The sequence below is a fragment of the Megalobrama amblycephala genome, linkage group LG1 (assembly GCF_018812025.1).
Source record: "Megalobrama amblycephala isolate DHTTF-2021 linkage group LG1, ASM1881202v1, whole genome shotgun sequence".
NCBI lineage: Eukaryota > Metazoa > Chordata > Actinopteri > Cypriniformes > Xenocyprididae > Megalobrama > Megalobrama amblycephala.
Genome location: NC_063044.1, coordinates 60,274,986 through 60,292,889, shown reverse-complemented (window position 1 = coordinate 60,292,889; position 17,904 = coordinate 60,274,986). Strand labels below are relative to the sequence as shown.

The 17,904-nt window shown below is 36.8% G+C and overlaps 1 protein-coding gene across 3 annotated transcripts in view; it reads right to left on the bottom strand.

Annotated features, from left to right (window-relative positions):
• Positions 1 to 38: 38 nt before the first annotated feature.
• Positions 39 to 17,904, bottom strand: part of pyya (peptide YYa) — a 28,191-nt gene continuing 10,325 nt past the window's right edge. The window contains exons 1-6 of one of the 3 annotated variants that reach the window (XM_048206544.1): positions 4,298 to 4,499; positions 3,811 to 3,966; positions 3,139 to 3,301; positions 2,289 to 2,476; positions 900 to 980; positions 39 to 375 (exon numbers count right to left, since the gene is read on the bottom strand). In XM_048206544.1, the coding sequence (XP_048062501.1) occupies positions 351 to 375; positions 900 to 980; positions 2,289 to 2,476 (294 nt within the window). In that variant the 5' untranslated portion in view covers positions 3,139 to 3,301; positions 3,811 to 3,966; positions 4,298 to 4,499 and the 3' untranslated portion in view covers positions 39 to 350. Of the gene's footprint in view, positions 376 to 899; positions 981 to 2,288; positions 2,477 to 3,138; positions 3,302 to 3,810; positions 3,967 to 4,297; positions 4,500 to 17,904 lie in introns of those variants that run through there. The other 2 variants (XM_048206536.1, XM_048206552.1) reach the window with 2 other exon arrangements.

Here is a 17,904-nt window from a genome sequence, read left to right as displayed (position 1 = left end):
CCTTGTCAAAATGCACCAGAGCAAAATAAATAGCCAGATTCATTCAATAAACTTTTAATCACATAGAATAATTTACATGGTACAAACAAAAAAGCATAATTTCCATATGACACAATGAAGTATACACATATAGCTACACTTCCATTGATAGTTCCTATTATAATATATTATGTACAGTTGTTAATGAGATTTGTTCTGTGCGCACAAAAATAAAAAGAGATGATGTTTATAATAAAGAGGTGGATGAGGTTGTCTGATGTTGACTGGTTCTCATTTAATTGTCTGGAGGTTTTCTGTGGGAGGCACAGGTGATCTTAGCTCAGGACAGGCAACACGGGGGTCACTGAACTTCACCACATAAAAGAGTCATCATATCTGAAAGAGACGCATGTCATGAATTAATAAACAATTAACATTTTTTTTTACTGGCATCAATATAGCAAATTCTCTATTCATTATGTTTTTTGTCACCTTTAAATCTTTCCATCTTCTCATTAATATTACAATTTCACTCAGTTTGTTACAGTTTTCAATTAGCAAGCACAGTGAGATTTTTTTTTTTTTTTTAGGCCTAATAAGGGCTGCTAAATGTCAAGGCCTCTCAAATATTCAGTGTGCGTCATGTTCCCTAACCCACTCCCTTCCTGAAGGACAGAGAGAAAAGAAGCCAGGGATCCCATCTGTCCCCTGATTCCTCAACAGGTGTGAAAAATTCATGAGTTGTTCCTCCTTCCCATTAACACCTATCTTTTTGAGTGAGTTCCTCGAGGATTTAAAAAACTACCTCAAATACCTTTAGAATTCCATATAAATCAGGAAACTTACTTTTTTCCTGCTTTATTGTTGAAAGTAGACTAATGAGTCTATTAATTGCAGCTAAAGTAAAAAAAGACTCCCACCTTGATCTCTGTTTGTGCTCTGTATCGTCTCCGAACAGCAGCTCTGCCATCACATCTTCCGAAGTGGACCTTTTTCCATACCTGCATATAAGAAATATGACAATTTATTCCCTCATTACTTCATTCCAGCCATGTAGCTTAGTTGGGAACATTTCAGTACTGAAATAATGATCTCAAATTGCTCACACAGTGAGCTCATTGTGGTGTGTGAAAGTGTCAGAAAGTGAAAAGAACTAGTCAGCCCACTTTATCTGTCAGACACCAATCACCGATATAAATACAAACTGTCTTTTCACCCCAGACGTTATGAATCCAATTTAGCAGTTAAATGTTTTTTGACTGCTTGACAGCTGAATGTGCTTGAGACATGTCACCTAGAAGACTTTTATCTCACAGATGATATGTATGAAGCTCTATATCTTTATAAAAAACACGATTGTCAGTTTTAGAGAACATTTAGTGGAAATGGAGAAAAGAGTCTGGATATGGACCTGAGACAATCATACCTGAGTATTACTTTCTCTCAGAACAGCATCTTTAAGATGAATAGGCATACACTGAAAACAAGCTAAAGGGCAGTGGTCTGGCACTTGAATAAAAAAGCAATTTCATGCTCAGATTCTTCCTCAATAGATGCCTATGAGCAACATCAATGAGCCTGAGACTAAACTAATGTTTTAGTTGTTTCTGAAACGGGCTCTGCAGAATCTCACCTGCTCCCTATTACCGACGTCCGGAATACTTTGTGAAGTGGCCAACATTCATTTAACATATTCACGGCTGTGACATACACACAGTTTAGCTGCTTGAACCATCACGTCTGTTTGTTTTATCTCAGAAATTCATCACAGATGTTAATTTTGACCTCTTAAAGGCAAGACTTTAGGTTATTTGGCAAACTAACAGGGTATAGGAGAGAGGCCCTGGAATGAAGGTGTATTGTAGGGAGAAAAAAAAAAATGATTTACTGTAAATGTTTTTATTGGAATGTGTTGATCATTGTCTGAGCCCTAAATGTCAAAGGCCTGTTAGGAGACTATAAATATGTAAATAAATGTAGTCCTCTATAGCGCAGGACTGAGCGAAACATCAATCTATGACAGATGAGTAGCCTATTCAATCCTGGAGGCTTCTCTGAGGTGCATCTGTTGGATTTTATCACTCAGATTTGTTATATGAAGAGCCTTTGGCCACTGAAAAGTGGACCGTAATGCAATTTCAGAACCCTATTGCAGAACTTGGTCATTTTTCCTGATATATTAATGGGAGCCGGTGCACTGACACCAACGGGAAATGATTTTTATCATGGTCACCTGGTCGAATATTGATAATAAGAACATTTTAAGCAAACATGAATAGTTTGTCTGATACACAGCGTGTCTTTCTCACCGTTGTCTCGTGATGAGGTTGATGTAGTGTCTCAGCGCGGTGTAATATTTGGCGAGTTCCTCCGGAGGAGCGTCATCTCCAGGATTCTCTGGTTTAGGCGGATACGCGTCCACAAAGGTCCCGAGACACAGGAGCACGCAGAAGAGGAGAGTAGCGATGACGGTCCAGGGTTTCAGCATGACAGCCATCTGGAAAATAAAACTCGCGTTTTTATTTATTTGCATAAACTAATGCACGAGCGTGGACTGCGTTCTGTAAAACGTCTGAATAGATCGGGAAAGGGAGCGAGCGACAACAGGTGGGAAAGCGTAAATCAGTTTTTGATATGCATGTAGTAGTTGTTTAAAATACAGTTTTGTAATAGTTTTGCATGATAGTAGCTGTGCATGTTACACTGCAGTGAACAAAAACTTACAAAATATCTCTGAAATTCATAAGTAATTGTCAGAACTATCATCTGAATCAATCGAAAATCAGACTAAAACATCTGAGATCAAGACGGTTTGAACTGCGTAAAGCAACGAAACACTAGTTTGCGTAGGTGTTTAAAAGCATGCTAAAACTTTTTGTGAAACGTTAGAATAATTATGAATAATCTGTTAATCTAGATGAATTTCGGCTAATTGTTTGTGATTGCTGTCCATGGTGCTGAATGCGCTCGTACGGACAAAATAGCATATAGCCTACCGAAAACATCTTTTGTATCCGGAATACAATAATAATAAACTCAGAAAGAATTTAACAATAATGAAAACAATAATGCCTAGATTTCCCACCGCACTTCGAGGCAAATTTAGCATTCTGATTTGACACCTCCACATGCAGAATGATAATCACAATAAAAACTTACGTTCAGCAGTTAAAGAGTTTAGGTGCAGTTATTTCTCTGGACTGGAAGCCTGAAGTTTCTTGTTCCACTGTTCTTTTCGCGTCTTCCGAATCTTTGTGAGGTCTTTCAGAAATAAGAAGTTGTCCACTCACGGAACTGTTCTGTCCTGCCCGCATCTCAAGTGCTTTATATACAGAGCAGAGTCTTGCGTAAACACGAGACGGGCGGTGGACATGACAGTAGTTCTGCCCCCCCAACTCTACATCATACGTCAATCATAAACACATTTGTAACACATCTCACGAGACATTTTCATTAAGATCATTGTTGATGTTCAGTTGCAGATCAATTTTAATGAATATGACACTTCAAATTATACATTTACATACATACATACATACATACATACATATATATATATATATATATATATATATATATATATATATATATATATATATATATATATATATATATATATATCCTACATGCTTTTTCATTAAAGTTTATTAAATATAGGTTACCCTATTCTTTGTGAACAGATAGCAACAAGTGTCTGTCAAGAGGAACTTTAATCAAGTTAATCGGAGTGTTTTGCGTCAGAAGGAAGTTTCTGATGAAAGGAATCAAGTTCGAGTGGCCTTGAATATACAACAAAAACAGCAGATGACGCTCTATGAAAGATTGACGTACCTTTTGATTGCACCGGCCAATCAAAACTCAAACACGACCAATCGAGCAATCAGTGCGTCTCTTCTCATCAAGTTAACAACTCAGATTATCTTCTAGACTGGACTGTCTCACTCTCATGGCTCGCTTTGTATAGCTATTAATTGTCTAGTAGTCAATCTAAGATATTAGTAGATTGAACTCAGTGTGGGAATTATACAATGATTTTCAATTAATTGCCTATTTAAAAAGGATTTCGGTTTATTTAAAAAAAAAAATAAATAAAGTCCGGTTTCACAGACAGGGTTTAGCCTAAACCAGGACCAGGCCTTGGTTCAATTGGAGCATTTAAGTAGCTTGTATAAATGTTCGCTAGAAAAAAAAAAGGGCTGTTTTAAGATGTGTCAGTACAAGCTGCATTTAGTTAAAACAGCTCAAACATACAGTTTAGTATAGGGTCTAGGACTAGCTTAAGCCTTGTCTGTGAAACCGAGGGCAAATGGCTACCTACTTTAAAGCAGGCCTAAATGTAAATGCAATTTCCGTGGCGCAATCTGTAGAGGTTCTTCTCGTGCAGCGCAGTTTGTCATTTGGCGTGACTAAGCTAAAACTTATCAAGACTTTTAAAACAAAATATAAACGTTTTTTATACATATAAAACAAAATGAAACATAACAATAGCAGGCTATCATCCCTATCGGACAGCAGTGAAACTCTCTCGAGCTACACACTGTTGCTATGGTTACCACCTCTGACGAAATCCACCTCTGTTTGTTCGCGTCTATTTAGCCAAAAAGTGACGAAAACATGTTGAAACTATATATTTAGGCTATATAAAAATAACTTTTTTTGTACTGAAACACCTGGGTGTGTTCACTCATTTAGGAGTTTCAAGTCTATTTTGTAAAAATAAATAAATAAATAAATAAAAAAGAAAGAAAGAAAAAGATATCAATTTTATAGTATACAAGATTATTTGTAGGGGTTGGAAGCTTGGATAACTAAATGGAAACCGATTTTAAAGAAATATGATTTTGCGGAATAGTAGGTCACTTTGAGTCATATTTGCATCTATCTGAGTCTTAATTTCCACGCAGGAGTAATAAAGATGAACGTGTCTGTGTGGATATCGCTCTTAAATAGGAAATGAAGAATCTGTGATTTTTACAGAAGATGCAGTGACACATTTGCATAAGGTCGAAATTAAATCAGTAAGAGGATATATGGGTAAAAAGAAATGAATGCGCTCTAGTTCGGTAGGCTAATAGGCTGCTGCATCTGATTTCTGTGTATTTGCAAGATCCCTAGAGGCATAAATAATAAAACTTGTTCCCAACAGACAGATTATGTTGCAGGTAGTTAATACTCCCACGGAGAGCTTTGTGATAATTCAATTATGTCTTTACTTGTAGTTTAGTTACATTACGTGGCAAAAGAATAATATTAAAAAAAAGTCATGATTAATAAAATGAGACTCAAATGACTTTTAAATTACTTTAAGATATGCAGAAAGGCTCATATGGTTGTGGGCAGTGTCGTGTAGATTACTGTGTAATCTGGTATTGATTATAAACTGCACTCATGAAATTGTAATCAGTAAAAATCTTGGGTAAAACTTTTAAAGCAATTTCATTGATAATTTCTGATTAACTCATTATAAAGTGTCTCTTAATTTATTGCAGCAATTATAAAACTAATAGCTAATTTTAAAGGGTTAGTTCACCCAAAAATGAAAATTCTGTCATTAATTATTCACCCTCATGTTGTTCCACACCCGTAAGACCTTCGTTCATCTTCAGAACACAAATTAAGATATTTTTGATCAAATCCGATTGCTCAGTGAGGCCTGCATTGACAGCAAGATAATTAACACTTTCAAATGCCCAGAAAGCTACTAAAGGCGTATTTAAAACAGTTCATGTGACTACAGTGGTTCAACCTTAATGTTATGAAGCGACAAGAATAGTTTTTGTGCGCCAAAAAATTAAATAACGACTTTATTCAACAATATGATGGGCGATTTCAAAACACTGCTTCATGAAGCTTCGAAGCTTTATGAATCTTTTGTATCGAATCAGTGATTCGGAGTGTGTATCAAACTGGCAAAGTCGAGTGATTTCAGTAAAGTCGCGCACACACTTAACGATTGTAAGGCTGATTATGAATGTAAATTGATACTTATGACTGATCGCGCTCAAACGCGTCCAGTCAGAGCCAGTTGCGTTCAGTCTGCGATTACAGTCGGTGTTCAAATTCCGTGTGTGAGTATATAAATCTGCTTCAGTCGCAGGAAACAATCGCTGTATGTTGAGCACAGTCTTAGAATGTTTTAGATAGTTGTTAAATGTGAAGCACTGTAGTCACATGATTTTTTTTTGATTTTTTTTAGCTTTCTGGGCATTGAAAGTGTTAATTATCTTGCTGTCAATAGAGGCTTTTTATCAGATTTTATCAAAAATATCTTAATTTGTGTTCTGAAGAGGAACAACATGAGGGTGAGTAATTAAAGACAGAATTTTCATTTTTGGGTGAACTAACCCTTTAAGTGCATTAAGTAACAATAAATGTGTGCTTTAAAGAATAACACTTGTAAAGTTTAATATTTGCCAATAGTGAATATATTTTGTAGTGCTCCTTACTAGTTGGCTAAATCAAATATAAACTAACTGCTACAAATTTTAACATATATTCTTCATTTAGAACTAGTGAAATGTGCTGGAATTCACGTGCAATGTCAAATTTTAGCTTTCCTCCATCAGTATTAATCCATTTGTGCCACACAATAAACCTAATGTCATGATCCAAATAGTTCAACTCTACATGTGTCATTAACTTCATTGCCGTGCAATATCAAAAAGGTCAACTAATATCTGACTCATTGTGACAACAGGCAGTGATGACTTCTTCCAGTCCTTTCAAGTTGTTGTTGGCTCATGTGCACTACGTCATCATACTGAATTTAGTCTCGGGGCGGCTGACGTGGGCTGCTCTCTTGTACACGAGCCCTCACAGGGAGGCCCCCACCCTTAAGAATCCTAATCGTCCTATCACAGCGCAGGAGACGTCAATCGGGCTTGCTCATGCTAACTGCTCCTCCTCACTTATAGGTGCTGTTGTTCATAAGCTCCACATCACAGTTTGGAGGCTTGTTCAACCCCCTTGAGGTGCGATCTAGTCACTCGAACTGATGCACCAACTCTGAGACCCCCCCCCCAAAAAAAACTGACTCAAGAGGAGTCACCCACACGAAAGCTGATTAGCAAAGGTTGTGTGTCATGAGGACAACTTCTTGTTTGTTTCTGTATAGTCTTAGCATTTCTAATACAGATTATGGATGGATTTGCTGCAGAGAGGCCCTCAATAATGATATTTCATAATAAAATGTACGTTATTACTCAAAAGCAATTTCCTGATCATCTTTCCCATCATTTCCTGTGTTCACTGTTTTCCTGTAATAAGATAAATAACAAAATAAGAAACAACAGGAAAAATAAAATGAAAAATACATCCTTTTTATGATTTTTAGTCTCATAAAAAAAAAACATTATAAAACAAACAAATAACTATAAAGTTTTCAGAGATAAAATTAACAGGTGTGGCCAGACGTCAAAGCATTACCTTTAAAAATTCAGCTTCAGTATCTTAACAGTCTAACATTTTAAAATGTCACACAGGATTTTAATGAATGTAAGTGACATTATTAAATTTGCCAGTGACAATCGAATTGAACCTATTTCTTGCCTTGTGAGGAGAAAAATGTCATCTTTCAGCATTTGAAACCTGTAGTTAATCAAAAGATATATAGTGCCAAAGAACCATCAAACAATCTGACTAAACATCCAGGTACAAATTGTATTTAAATGCATTTGCATGTTGTGATGACAGGATGTCACATATCCCATCTGGCTTTGAATTAGTTATACAGTATGTCAAAGCTGGGTGGTTTATATTCATTATATATATTCAGTATAGTCAGTGATAAAAAGGGTTAAGTCTATTTTAGTAATCCAGTTATTTTATTAAGAGTTAAAGGATTAGTTCACTTTCAAATGAAAATTAGCCCAAGCTTTACTCACCCTCAAGCCATCCTAGGTGTATATGACTTTCTTCTTTCTGATGAACATAATCTTAGATATTTTAATAAATATCCTGACGCTGCCAGAGCTTTATAATGACAGTGAGTGGGGGTTAATAAAGGCCTTCTGAAGTGAAGCGATGTGTTTGTGTAAAAAAAAAAAAAAAAAACATATTTAACAAGTTATGAAGTAAAATATCTAGCTTCCGCCAGACCGCCTTCTGTATTCAATGTATGAAGAAAGTGTAAACCTCTTGCGGCTAAAAACACTTACGCTACGTCCTACGCCTTCCCTATTCAACTTACGGAAAAAGTGTAACTGACGTGACGCCAGTTTACACTTTCTTTGTAACTTGAATATGGAAGACGGTCAGGCAGAAGCTAGATATTTTACTTCATAACTTGTTAAATATGGATATTTTTTTACACAAACATATCGCTTCACTTCAGAAGGCATGTGGAGTATGTTTATGATGGATGGATGTGGATGGAGACACTTTCTTCAGCTCATACTCATGACCCCTGTTCACTGCCATAAAGCTCGGCTGCGTGTCAGGATATTTATTAAAATATCTCAGATTGTGTTCATCAGAAAGAAAAAAGTCATATAAACCTAGGATAACTCGCGGGTGAGTAAAGCTTGGGCTAATTTTCATTTGAAAGTGAACTAATCCTTTAAGGCTTGAAAGTGAAATACAATTTATTCACTTCAATATAAAACTTTATTTTTAGTGTTTTCACTAGAGGATTCACTAGAGTGAAATATCACGATCTGCATTAATTAATGCTAATTAATTCATATGGCAACAGCAAATAATAGAATGAGAATAATTTTGGGATAAGTTAATAGCATTATAGCCAGGGTTGATGACACTCCTATGAAGTAGAAAAGCTTCTTTTGGTGTCTCTTCAACCCGATTCCAAAAAAGTTGGGACACTGTACAAATTGTGAATAAAAAAGGAATGCAATAATTTACAAATCTCATAAACTTATATTTTATTCACAACAGAATATAGATAACATATTAAATGTTGAAAGTGAGATATTTTGAAATGTCATGCCAAATATTGGCTCATTTTGGATTTCATGAGAGCTACACATTCCAAAAAAGATGGGACAGGTAGCAATAAGAGGCCGGAAAAGTTAAATGTACATATAAGGAACAGCTGGAGGACCAATTTGCAGTTTATTAGGTCAATTGGCAACATGATTGGGTATAAAAAGAGCCTCTCAGAGTGGCAGTGTCTCTCAGAAGTCAAGATGGTCAAAAAAGAAGCCATATCTAAACATGATCCAGAAGCGCAGGTGTTTTCTCTGGGCCAAGGCTCATTTAAAATGGACTGTGGCAAAGTGGAAAACTGTTCTGTGGTCAGGCGAATCAAAATTTGAAGTTCTTTTTGGAAAACTTGGAAAACATTTGGCGCATCATAAAGAGGAAGATGCGACAAAGACCTAAGACAGTTGAGCAACTAGAAGCCTGTATTAGACAAGAATGGGACAACATTCCTATTCCTAAACTTGAGCAACGTTTGCAGACTGTTATAAAAGAAGAGGGGATGCCACACAGTGGTAAACATGGCCTTGTCCCAACTTTTTTGAGATGTGTTGATGCCATGAAATTTGAAATCAACTTATTTTTCCCTTAAAATGATAAATTTTCTCAGTTTAAGCATTTGATATGTCATCTATGTTGTATTCTGCATAAAATATTGAAATTTGAAACTTCCACATTATTGCATTCTGTTTTTATTCACAATTTGTACAGTGTCCCAACTTTTTTGGAATCGGGTTTGTATATTCATTTATTTTATTCAATTTTTTTAGCATCGTTGAATCAAACCAAATACATTAGGTTACACCAGTAAAACTACGTAAGATTAAATCAGGTATAGAAAGAGCTCCTTAACTGGTAACAGTTGAAGGCTTCCACTTTTTACAGTGTGAGTGGGTTTAAAAAGAAATAACATTTTGGAAATTTCTTGGAAAAGACTATTTGGAAAAATACACACAACCACAGGTCATAAATTCCTTTGACATGGTAATATAAGGTTAAAGCTAACAGGCTGAGAGACAGACTTAGATAAACCCATGGCTCATCTGTCTAAAAGAAAAAAATCACTCTACACTTGATGTATGATCTATTTTCCATTGTATGACATTGGAAATATTATAACAGCATTAAAGGTGGAGGAAATATAACAGCAATTGTTATACACCTCACTATAGATTTGCATGTTCTGACAGTAAGTCATGACCCATGGTCATAGATGATAGATATGAGCATATATGGTTAAATACATTTGTTCTTCAGTACACTCATTTGCCAAATACAAAAGAAATGGGCACCATGACATCCCATCTATGCATCATGGATTACTGTACTGTATCATCTGCAAAGTTTTAGCATCAAGCTGTGGCTTATACAATTTCCTGGACACAGACATTACAACTTTAAAAAGAAGTGTGATTTCCCTCTCTGATTAAGACTCATCAGTTCATAATACAAAATTAAATCAGTGCTCTGACTTAATACCACATACAAATATCATTGTATGTTGAAGTGACAAAAGTGTTACAGAATGAACTACTGTGACTCAGTCTGTGCCTGTTGGAATACTGAGTGTTTATTTCACTGTCCGCCTCTCAGGGCTGTGTCACATAATCGACTAGCCTTTTATTAGCGCAACAAAAACTGTCTGCTTGCCATTTACACAAATCCCAAATGTCCTTTTGATTTATTGGGGAATTTTATAGGATTCAAACACCTATTACGCAGGTAGGAACCCTCTCAGACAGATTATGACAAGTTCAATTTGTTCTTTTATTTCTCAACAGGAGTAATAAAGTTTTTTTGGGTCTACTAGAATAGGTTTCCATGCAAGAATGTTCAAAAACACATTATTTTGGCACATACATTCATGCTCTCTGGCAATGTTCAAAGATTCAACCCTCTTGGGAAAATGTGTTGAAAATTCTTGAAAGATGTTTGGGATTTGACCTTCCATTTTCATCAAGGATCTGTCTCTTAGGAGATAAATCTGAGATTCCTCAGATTAAAAATAATGAGTTTTCCCTTTGTTACTGTGGGTGTAATCACAACAGTACGACTGAAACTTAGACTTTGGAAAGATATTCAATGTCCTTCACTTAAAATGTGGATTGAATCTATGATAGAGGATGTATCATATGAAAAAATGTTAGCTAAAGTGAATGGAAATCACATGGATGTTGACATGTGGGAGAAGTTTATTCAGATTGTCAATTCAGGCATGGATCTAGTATCAGTAATTCTTTTGAAGTGACATGCTTACCCTGTTCTGCATTTAAGTGTCATTTCTATAAATATTATTATTATTTATTATAATTACTTTTGTTTGTTTGATTTTGTATACAGTGTATTTATTTATTTAATTTTGTACTGGTATGTTTTGTTATAAAGAAAACCAATAAAAACTTCATTTTCAAAAAACTGACATTATTGCAGCACCTCTCTTCCCAGTCTGTCAGTAACACTCTGTTTAGTCCCTGTCTCTATGAAGCCCCTCCTACTAACAAACACACTGTGCTCTGATTGGTTGGCTGGATCAGTGTTGTGATTAGTCAACTGCTTCAAGCATGTTTCAAAAATGTCACGCCTCTTACCATAACCACAAGCTTCAACACTACTTATGCAAGGCAGCCAGGCCTTGCCCCTTTTTTGCAAATACCTTTGGTGGTAATTATTTAAATGAGAGATATTTTGATGTGTATATTCCCGGAAGAAAACTCAACACTACAATCAAGCCGTCTGAGGGAGTTCAGAAACAGTGCTTATTGATATAGAGAATAACTCCCTTTGTGCTTTGTAACTTTGCAGACATTTTTCATGCTCAAACAGCAACTAAAGAAGGTTGAAAATGTAAAAAAATCATAAAAGGTTTTCTTTAAAATTATACAGAAATCAAGCAGCTGAACACAATGAAAATAAATGTAGCAGTGGAGCCTCTTTGAAGGGGAAAAGGAGAAGAACTTTTCTGTGCTGGATCCAGCCATTACACCTGCGGTTGAGGGAGTAGGAGAACATGTGTAGGGGGTTTGCAGACTCTGCGTCATAACACACCCTGCAGACGCACACTGTCAGTCACACAGCCTTCTGTCTTGGCAACTGTAGATTTCCTGCAAAGATCTCAGGTGAACAAAAAATGGCATAAACATCTGGTTGAAAGGAAAGAATAATCAATTCTAATCTAATCTGTTGAAGTGGTGGTACAAAAAGGTTAAGAAAAGAATGCAAATTCTGAGCCATTGAAATAGCCTGTGAACTGTGATACTTTTACAGGAAATGGACGTGTTTGTGTCTCCTGCATTACTTGCTGTTCTGGTCCTCATTCAGCTCATTGACTCATTGACAGTTTGAATCTGTGAAGTCTCTTATTTTCATTCTTTCTTCTGATAAAATTTGTCATGTGGCAGGAAGTGGACAGAGAAGTGGCATCATTATGCAATCCGTATGACCAAACGTGGCAATGACGAGGAGTTTGTGTTGTTGAATGTTTGCACTTTACTGCAATAGCAACTGGCATAAGTGTGTTTTTATGAGAACAATTATCTGGCAGCGGACCACCGGTGAAATCTGAGCAATGGCAGGATGAGTGAACAGTCACTCCAAGCGCCGATGGCAGAACATGTTATGAAGAGGAAGTGAGACCTCAATAACATTGACTGACCCCATATTAACAGCGATTCGTCATCATTCACCTGCAGCTCAGCGATATGATAATATGGAACTGGCTCAGTAGATACAAAGCACATAATGTCCATATCATGTGGTTTGATTCGTGGCAGTTTTCCTTGGGGTTGCTTTATTACGTTAGGCTGGAAATTGTATCGCAAAGGTAATAAGAAGTAGGAGGTATTGTTGTACTGGTATTGCTGCTCTTGCAGCCACTTGACAAACTCTGGCAACACTGACCAATGATTGATAAAAATCAACCTTTAAGGCCCCAATATACTCATGGCGAAGTTCTTTTTCATTCTTTGCTCAGGTAAAAAGAAGTTTAAAATACCTTTGCTGCTATACTGTTAGCAAACATCCTGACGCTGCTGAGAGCGGCATTTAGACGGATATGTAAAATGTGCTGCATGCTTTCCTTTCAAAAACAAAATAAACACACTACAAAAATGACAGCTGTGAGAAAACAGCTGTTAAGAAAGCATTCGATCATAGCGACATTGAAATGTTTGCACCAGCTCTGCAATTCGCCGCTCCACTTAAGTCACATCATATTCATTCATATAGAACTCTATACAATATATATAGAGATATAGACAAGCAGCTTTACAGTATTAACCCTTAAATGCATGACTGTTTCGCCAATCATTATTACATATTCGGGTCTTTATCGACCCGGATCTATATCTAACACGGAAGGATCTCTACCTGTCGTGATAATATAAAACTCCTCTGATATTAGAGTAACAATTACAGAAGAATAAAATAAATCGTATTTTGTTACCTTTTGGAGCTTGAAAGGGCTCCGTTTGAGCAGATGTTTTATGCCATCATCACAGTCCTCGTCAGAGCTCATTTCCCAGTAAATTCAGCAAATAATGGGCTAGTTTTATGTTTGAGGTCACGAATATGAGCCTATTCGCGATCTCAAACATTTTCTCAGAACTATATAATTTTCAACATCTTCAAAATCAATATTTTGATCGCTAACAGCTTCACCAGATTCATCCAGTAACAGTTAGAGTCATATTTGATTGCGTTTAGTACTTGCTCTGCAGTAAATCGCTGAGCCATTTCATGTTTCTCTTATTATTTCGTTTTCTGTCTGAATGAGTCGTCACTTCAGCATTGTGTATCAGACATTGCCACCTTGTGGAATAAATATATGTACACTCATACACACCTCGGGTCGTTTGCGACCCTATACAATTTTTACAAAAAATGAATACAAAAATAGGCATTCTTTTATAATTTTATGATTTTTTTCTTGTTATATTCTTTATAATGAATTGATTGAGGAATACCAAGAAGGCTGATGTCTAACTTTAAAAAATGAATGAGGAGGAGGGTAGTGAATGACGGTATGCATTTAAGGGTTAAAGGGGAACTATTATGCCCCTTTTTACAAGATGTAAAATTAAAAAAGTCTCTGATGTCCCTAGAGTGCGTCTGTGAAGATTTAGCTTAAAAAACCCACAGATCATTTTTATTTCATGTTAAAATTGCCACTTTTTGGGTGTGTGCAAAAACTCGACATTTTTGTGTGTGTCCCTTTGAATGCAAATAAGCTGATGCTCCCGCCCCCTTTCAAGAAGAGGGCAGAGTTAGGTGCTCATGCAACAACAAAACAGGACAATCTCATGCACTGAAAATCTCTGAAACTGTCAGTAGCGGTGTTCAGCCTTATAGGCTTATATGGCGGAAACTACAGCAGAGTCCGTCAGCAGTCGTGGGCGGGGCCTGAGTAGTATGACATACAGCTCAGAAAATGAAAATGGCTTGTTCTGAGACACTGCTTATGATTTATGGGGATTAAAAAAAGGAGTGGGTAGATTTTTATCATTATAGGGTGATTGTGTACACACACTGCCAACACACATTTATGTTCAAACACCATGTAAAAGTGAATTTTGCATAATAGGTCCCCTTTAAACATGAAAAACAGTGCCAGTGCCAACTTTAATTTCTACTATAAAGCATCTCTCCAGCGTGTTCATCTTTTTACTCACATCTGACCTCAGAGATGAACTGAAAAGAAAAAATGAACCAGAGAAGATTACCATGTCAAAGAAGGCGGAGCCCCAGAGCCACACCCACCTATTACATAACAGCCACGGACAAATGGTAGTTCTAGGGTGTTTACCAGCCAACTTTTCCAGAGAGTTCTCTTTGGCAAGCTGTTAAGAGCTCCTAAAATGAACTCCAAACAAGCTTTGTTTTGGAGTGATTTTGTTCAAAATGACCTTACACCAGTTCATTCTTCTATTTTGCTTTAAGTATTTTGGGGCCTTAACCATGCTATATTGGGTTTATGAAGAAAAAGCAGCTCAGTAAACTTAAGGCCGTAAGGATACGTTTGCTTCTGAACTCTCTGTTGAGGTGACCACAACTGAGGCAACTCCAGTTTTAATTCCAGCCCTCTGGTGCAGGGGTTGTAACATTATATCTCAAATAGAGAACCTGATCGAAGCTGACAGCTCCAACCGAAGCCCTGGAGGCCTCATGCAACCTTAACACCTGTGGCCTGTTCAATAGCACACTCATGAGTTCATAACCATCCCCCAGCCTCAAAGAACCATCCCAGCAAACAATGCACTGAACCATGAACGCAAGGTCAACACTTCACTCACTGGCCACTACGACACTACTGAGATTTTATGTATGTCAATGAGTTCCAGAATATCTAAATATAGCTTCAGAAAAAGAAAACCTTTTTTAAACCTGAAAAACATATCAAGTGCACAAATAAAGCAAACGATGAAAATCTATTGTGACCCCATTTGGACAAAAAAAAGTCTTTGTATTATGTAACAAAATATCAAACCAAGTGGCATTTATTTGAAAAAAAAAACACACTTTAAAGGGTTAGTTCACCCAAAAATGAAATTTCTGTTGTTAATTACTCACCCTCATGTCGTTCCAAACTTGTAAGACCTTCGTTTATCTTCAGAACACAAATTAAGATATTTTTGATGAAATCCCAGAGGTATCTGAACCACAAATAGACAGCAACATCAGTGAAACTTTCAAGGCCCAGAAAGGTAGAAAACGCCAACTCAAGATTGACCAACGCTGTTCACGTGAGCAGCGCGACAAATGCGTGTGATGCTGAGACAGGAGCCAGCCAATAATGAGTCGGCATTCTGACATAGATCCTGGAAGTGCTGAACGCAGAGCATCCACCTGGATGATGCAACAGCAGCCATAGTCCGCCAGAACGCCCATCACACACCACATTATTGGTGGAGAGGGCAAAGAGTGATGAAGCCAAATATGATATATGGGGATGATTAGGAGGCCATGATGATGGACAGAGGCCAATGGGCAAGTTTCGCCAGAATGCCGGAGTTACACTCTTTATCTTTTTGAAGGACATCCTAGGATTTTTTATGACCACAGAGAGAGTCAGGACCTTGGTTTAACGTCTCAATCGAAGGATGGTGCTTTTTGACAGTATAGTGTCCCCATCACTATACTGCGGGGCTAGGACCCACACAGACCCCAGGGTGAGACCCCCTGCTGGCCTCACTAGCACCTCTGCTGGCAGTAGTAGCATTAGTAGTAACATTAGTAGTAGCAGTAGTAGCATTAATAGTTGTGAGAAAATCTCTAGCACTCTCTAGCATCACTGGTTTGTAGATTTACACATTAAGAGTGACTTAAATGTCCAAAAACATCCAAAAACACAAACTATGAAAAAAAAATGGATGCAAATATTCAACTTAAAAAAATACATCAACTATTCCCAGTTCCACACTTCAGTTAACTCTGTAGCAACCCTGATTAGTACCTATCTGTCTTTCTGAACACAGCACAAGATCATATGAGGACATGTTGAGCTGTAAAGTGAGGCCATATGCCATTTTTGACGCCATGTGAAACTAGTGACGCTTAAGGAGCTCCCTGTGGACGCACCAGTACGTACAATGTATACAAGAAACAACTGCTCAAAAGCAAAATCAGCATAAGAGCAGTGAAGCAGACCTGATCTGTTAGTTTGTCATTGCTAAAGAGGGATTATGGTTAAGGCCACTGTAGAAGCAGAAATTATTGGGAATATAATGAGAGGATGATGAGAAAAAAAGGGCAGAAAAGCTGAACCCATTTTATATGGCTGGGGTTGATTAAATAAACTTAAGCCAAATGCTTTTATAACGTAATCATCTTTTCTGCATCTCTCCTTGCCATCACAGCAGTAGCAAATCTTACATCAACGGCAAATCATGACGGAGGAAATCAGACTCATTGTTCATTGTTGTAGAGTGCCTTTGATATATGCAAGGGGAAAAGGTTAACACAGAAGATTGACAGTGATCTTTCCTGCATATGGGGATAAATTAAATATCTGTCACATCTTAATTTTACAATCTGTTATCTCTGATGAGTAGGAGAAGATAAGCATATGGAAATGTTTGTCAAGCCATGTGTTCTGAAGATACAAATGTGATAAAAAAATATAAATCATGATCAACTCTGAATATAAAGCTGGGTGAAAACACAAATGAAATTCAGGAGCCTTAATTTCACGCATAATTAACAAACATCTGTTGAGCACAAGGATTCACAAAAGTACATTAAGAAATGAAAGAATAAAAAAAAGTTTTTTAACTCTTAACTTTGTACTTTGCAGAAGATCTTTGTTCCACAATAATTGGCAAAAAGGCATTTGAAAAAAAAATGTCTGTCATATTGTAAAATATTTATGGTTATAATTGGGATAGATAAAACCACAAAATTAATATTACTATTAGAAATCAAATTTTACATTTGTGTAAAAACCTACAGAGACTGCAATGAAATCAGGTTCTTGTCACCATAAATTGGCAAAACACAAGAGAAGACTCAAACCAGCACTAGATTTGATGGATGATGAGCTTCCAGGCCTACTACACAGCTGTTGTATCTGTCCATGGAAGAAAACATATGGCTTGAGTCTACTGCCAAAATATGAAAGCTTGGCCCTATATCCAACAGGAAAAAAAAGATTATAAGAACATTCAGACACTTATCTTTACACAAACGTGTATATAAATGTAAGTGAAATAGAAATGTAAGTGAAATGATAGAAGTACTAAAGATTCAACGCTCAAAGGACCACAGCAGGGAGAGTGATAGTGTTGGAAGACTTTAGATCCGCCCTCTGGGTGAGGCTGTAATTCTGGCAGTTAGCATTAATGATCCTGCTCAGACCTGTGTGGTTTGAGGTAGTGTTAGTAGCTTCTTGACAGGATGCCTTCACCATACTTTGGCAGTGGAATTACTTCCAAGTATTGAATTGTATTAGAAGTATTCGAGAAGGGAATTACAGTACCTGTAGTATTATATTGTATT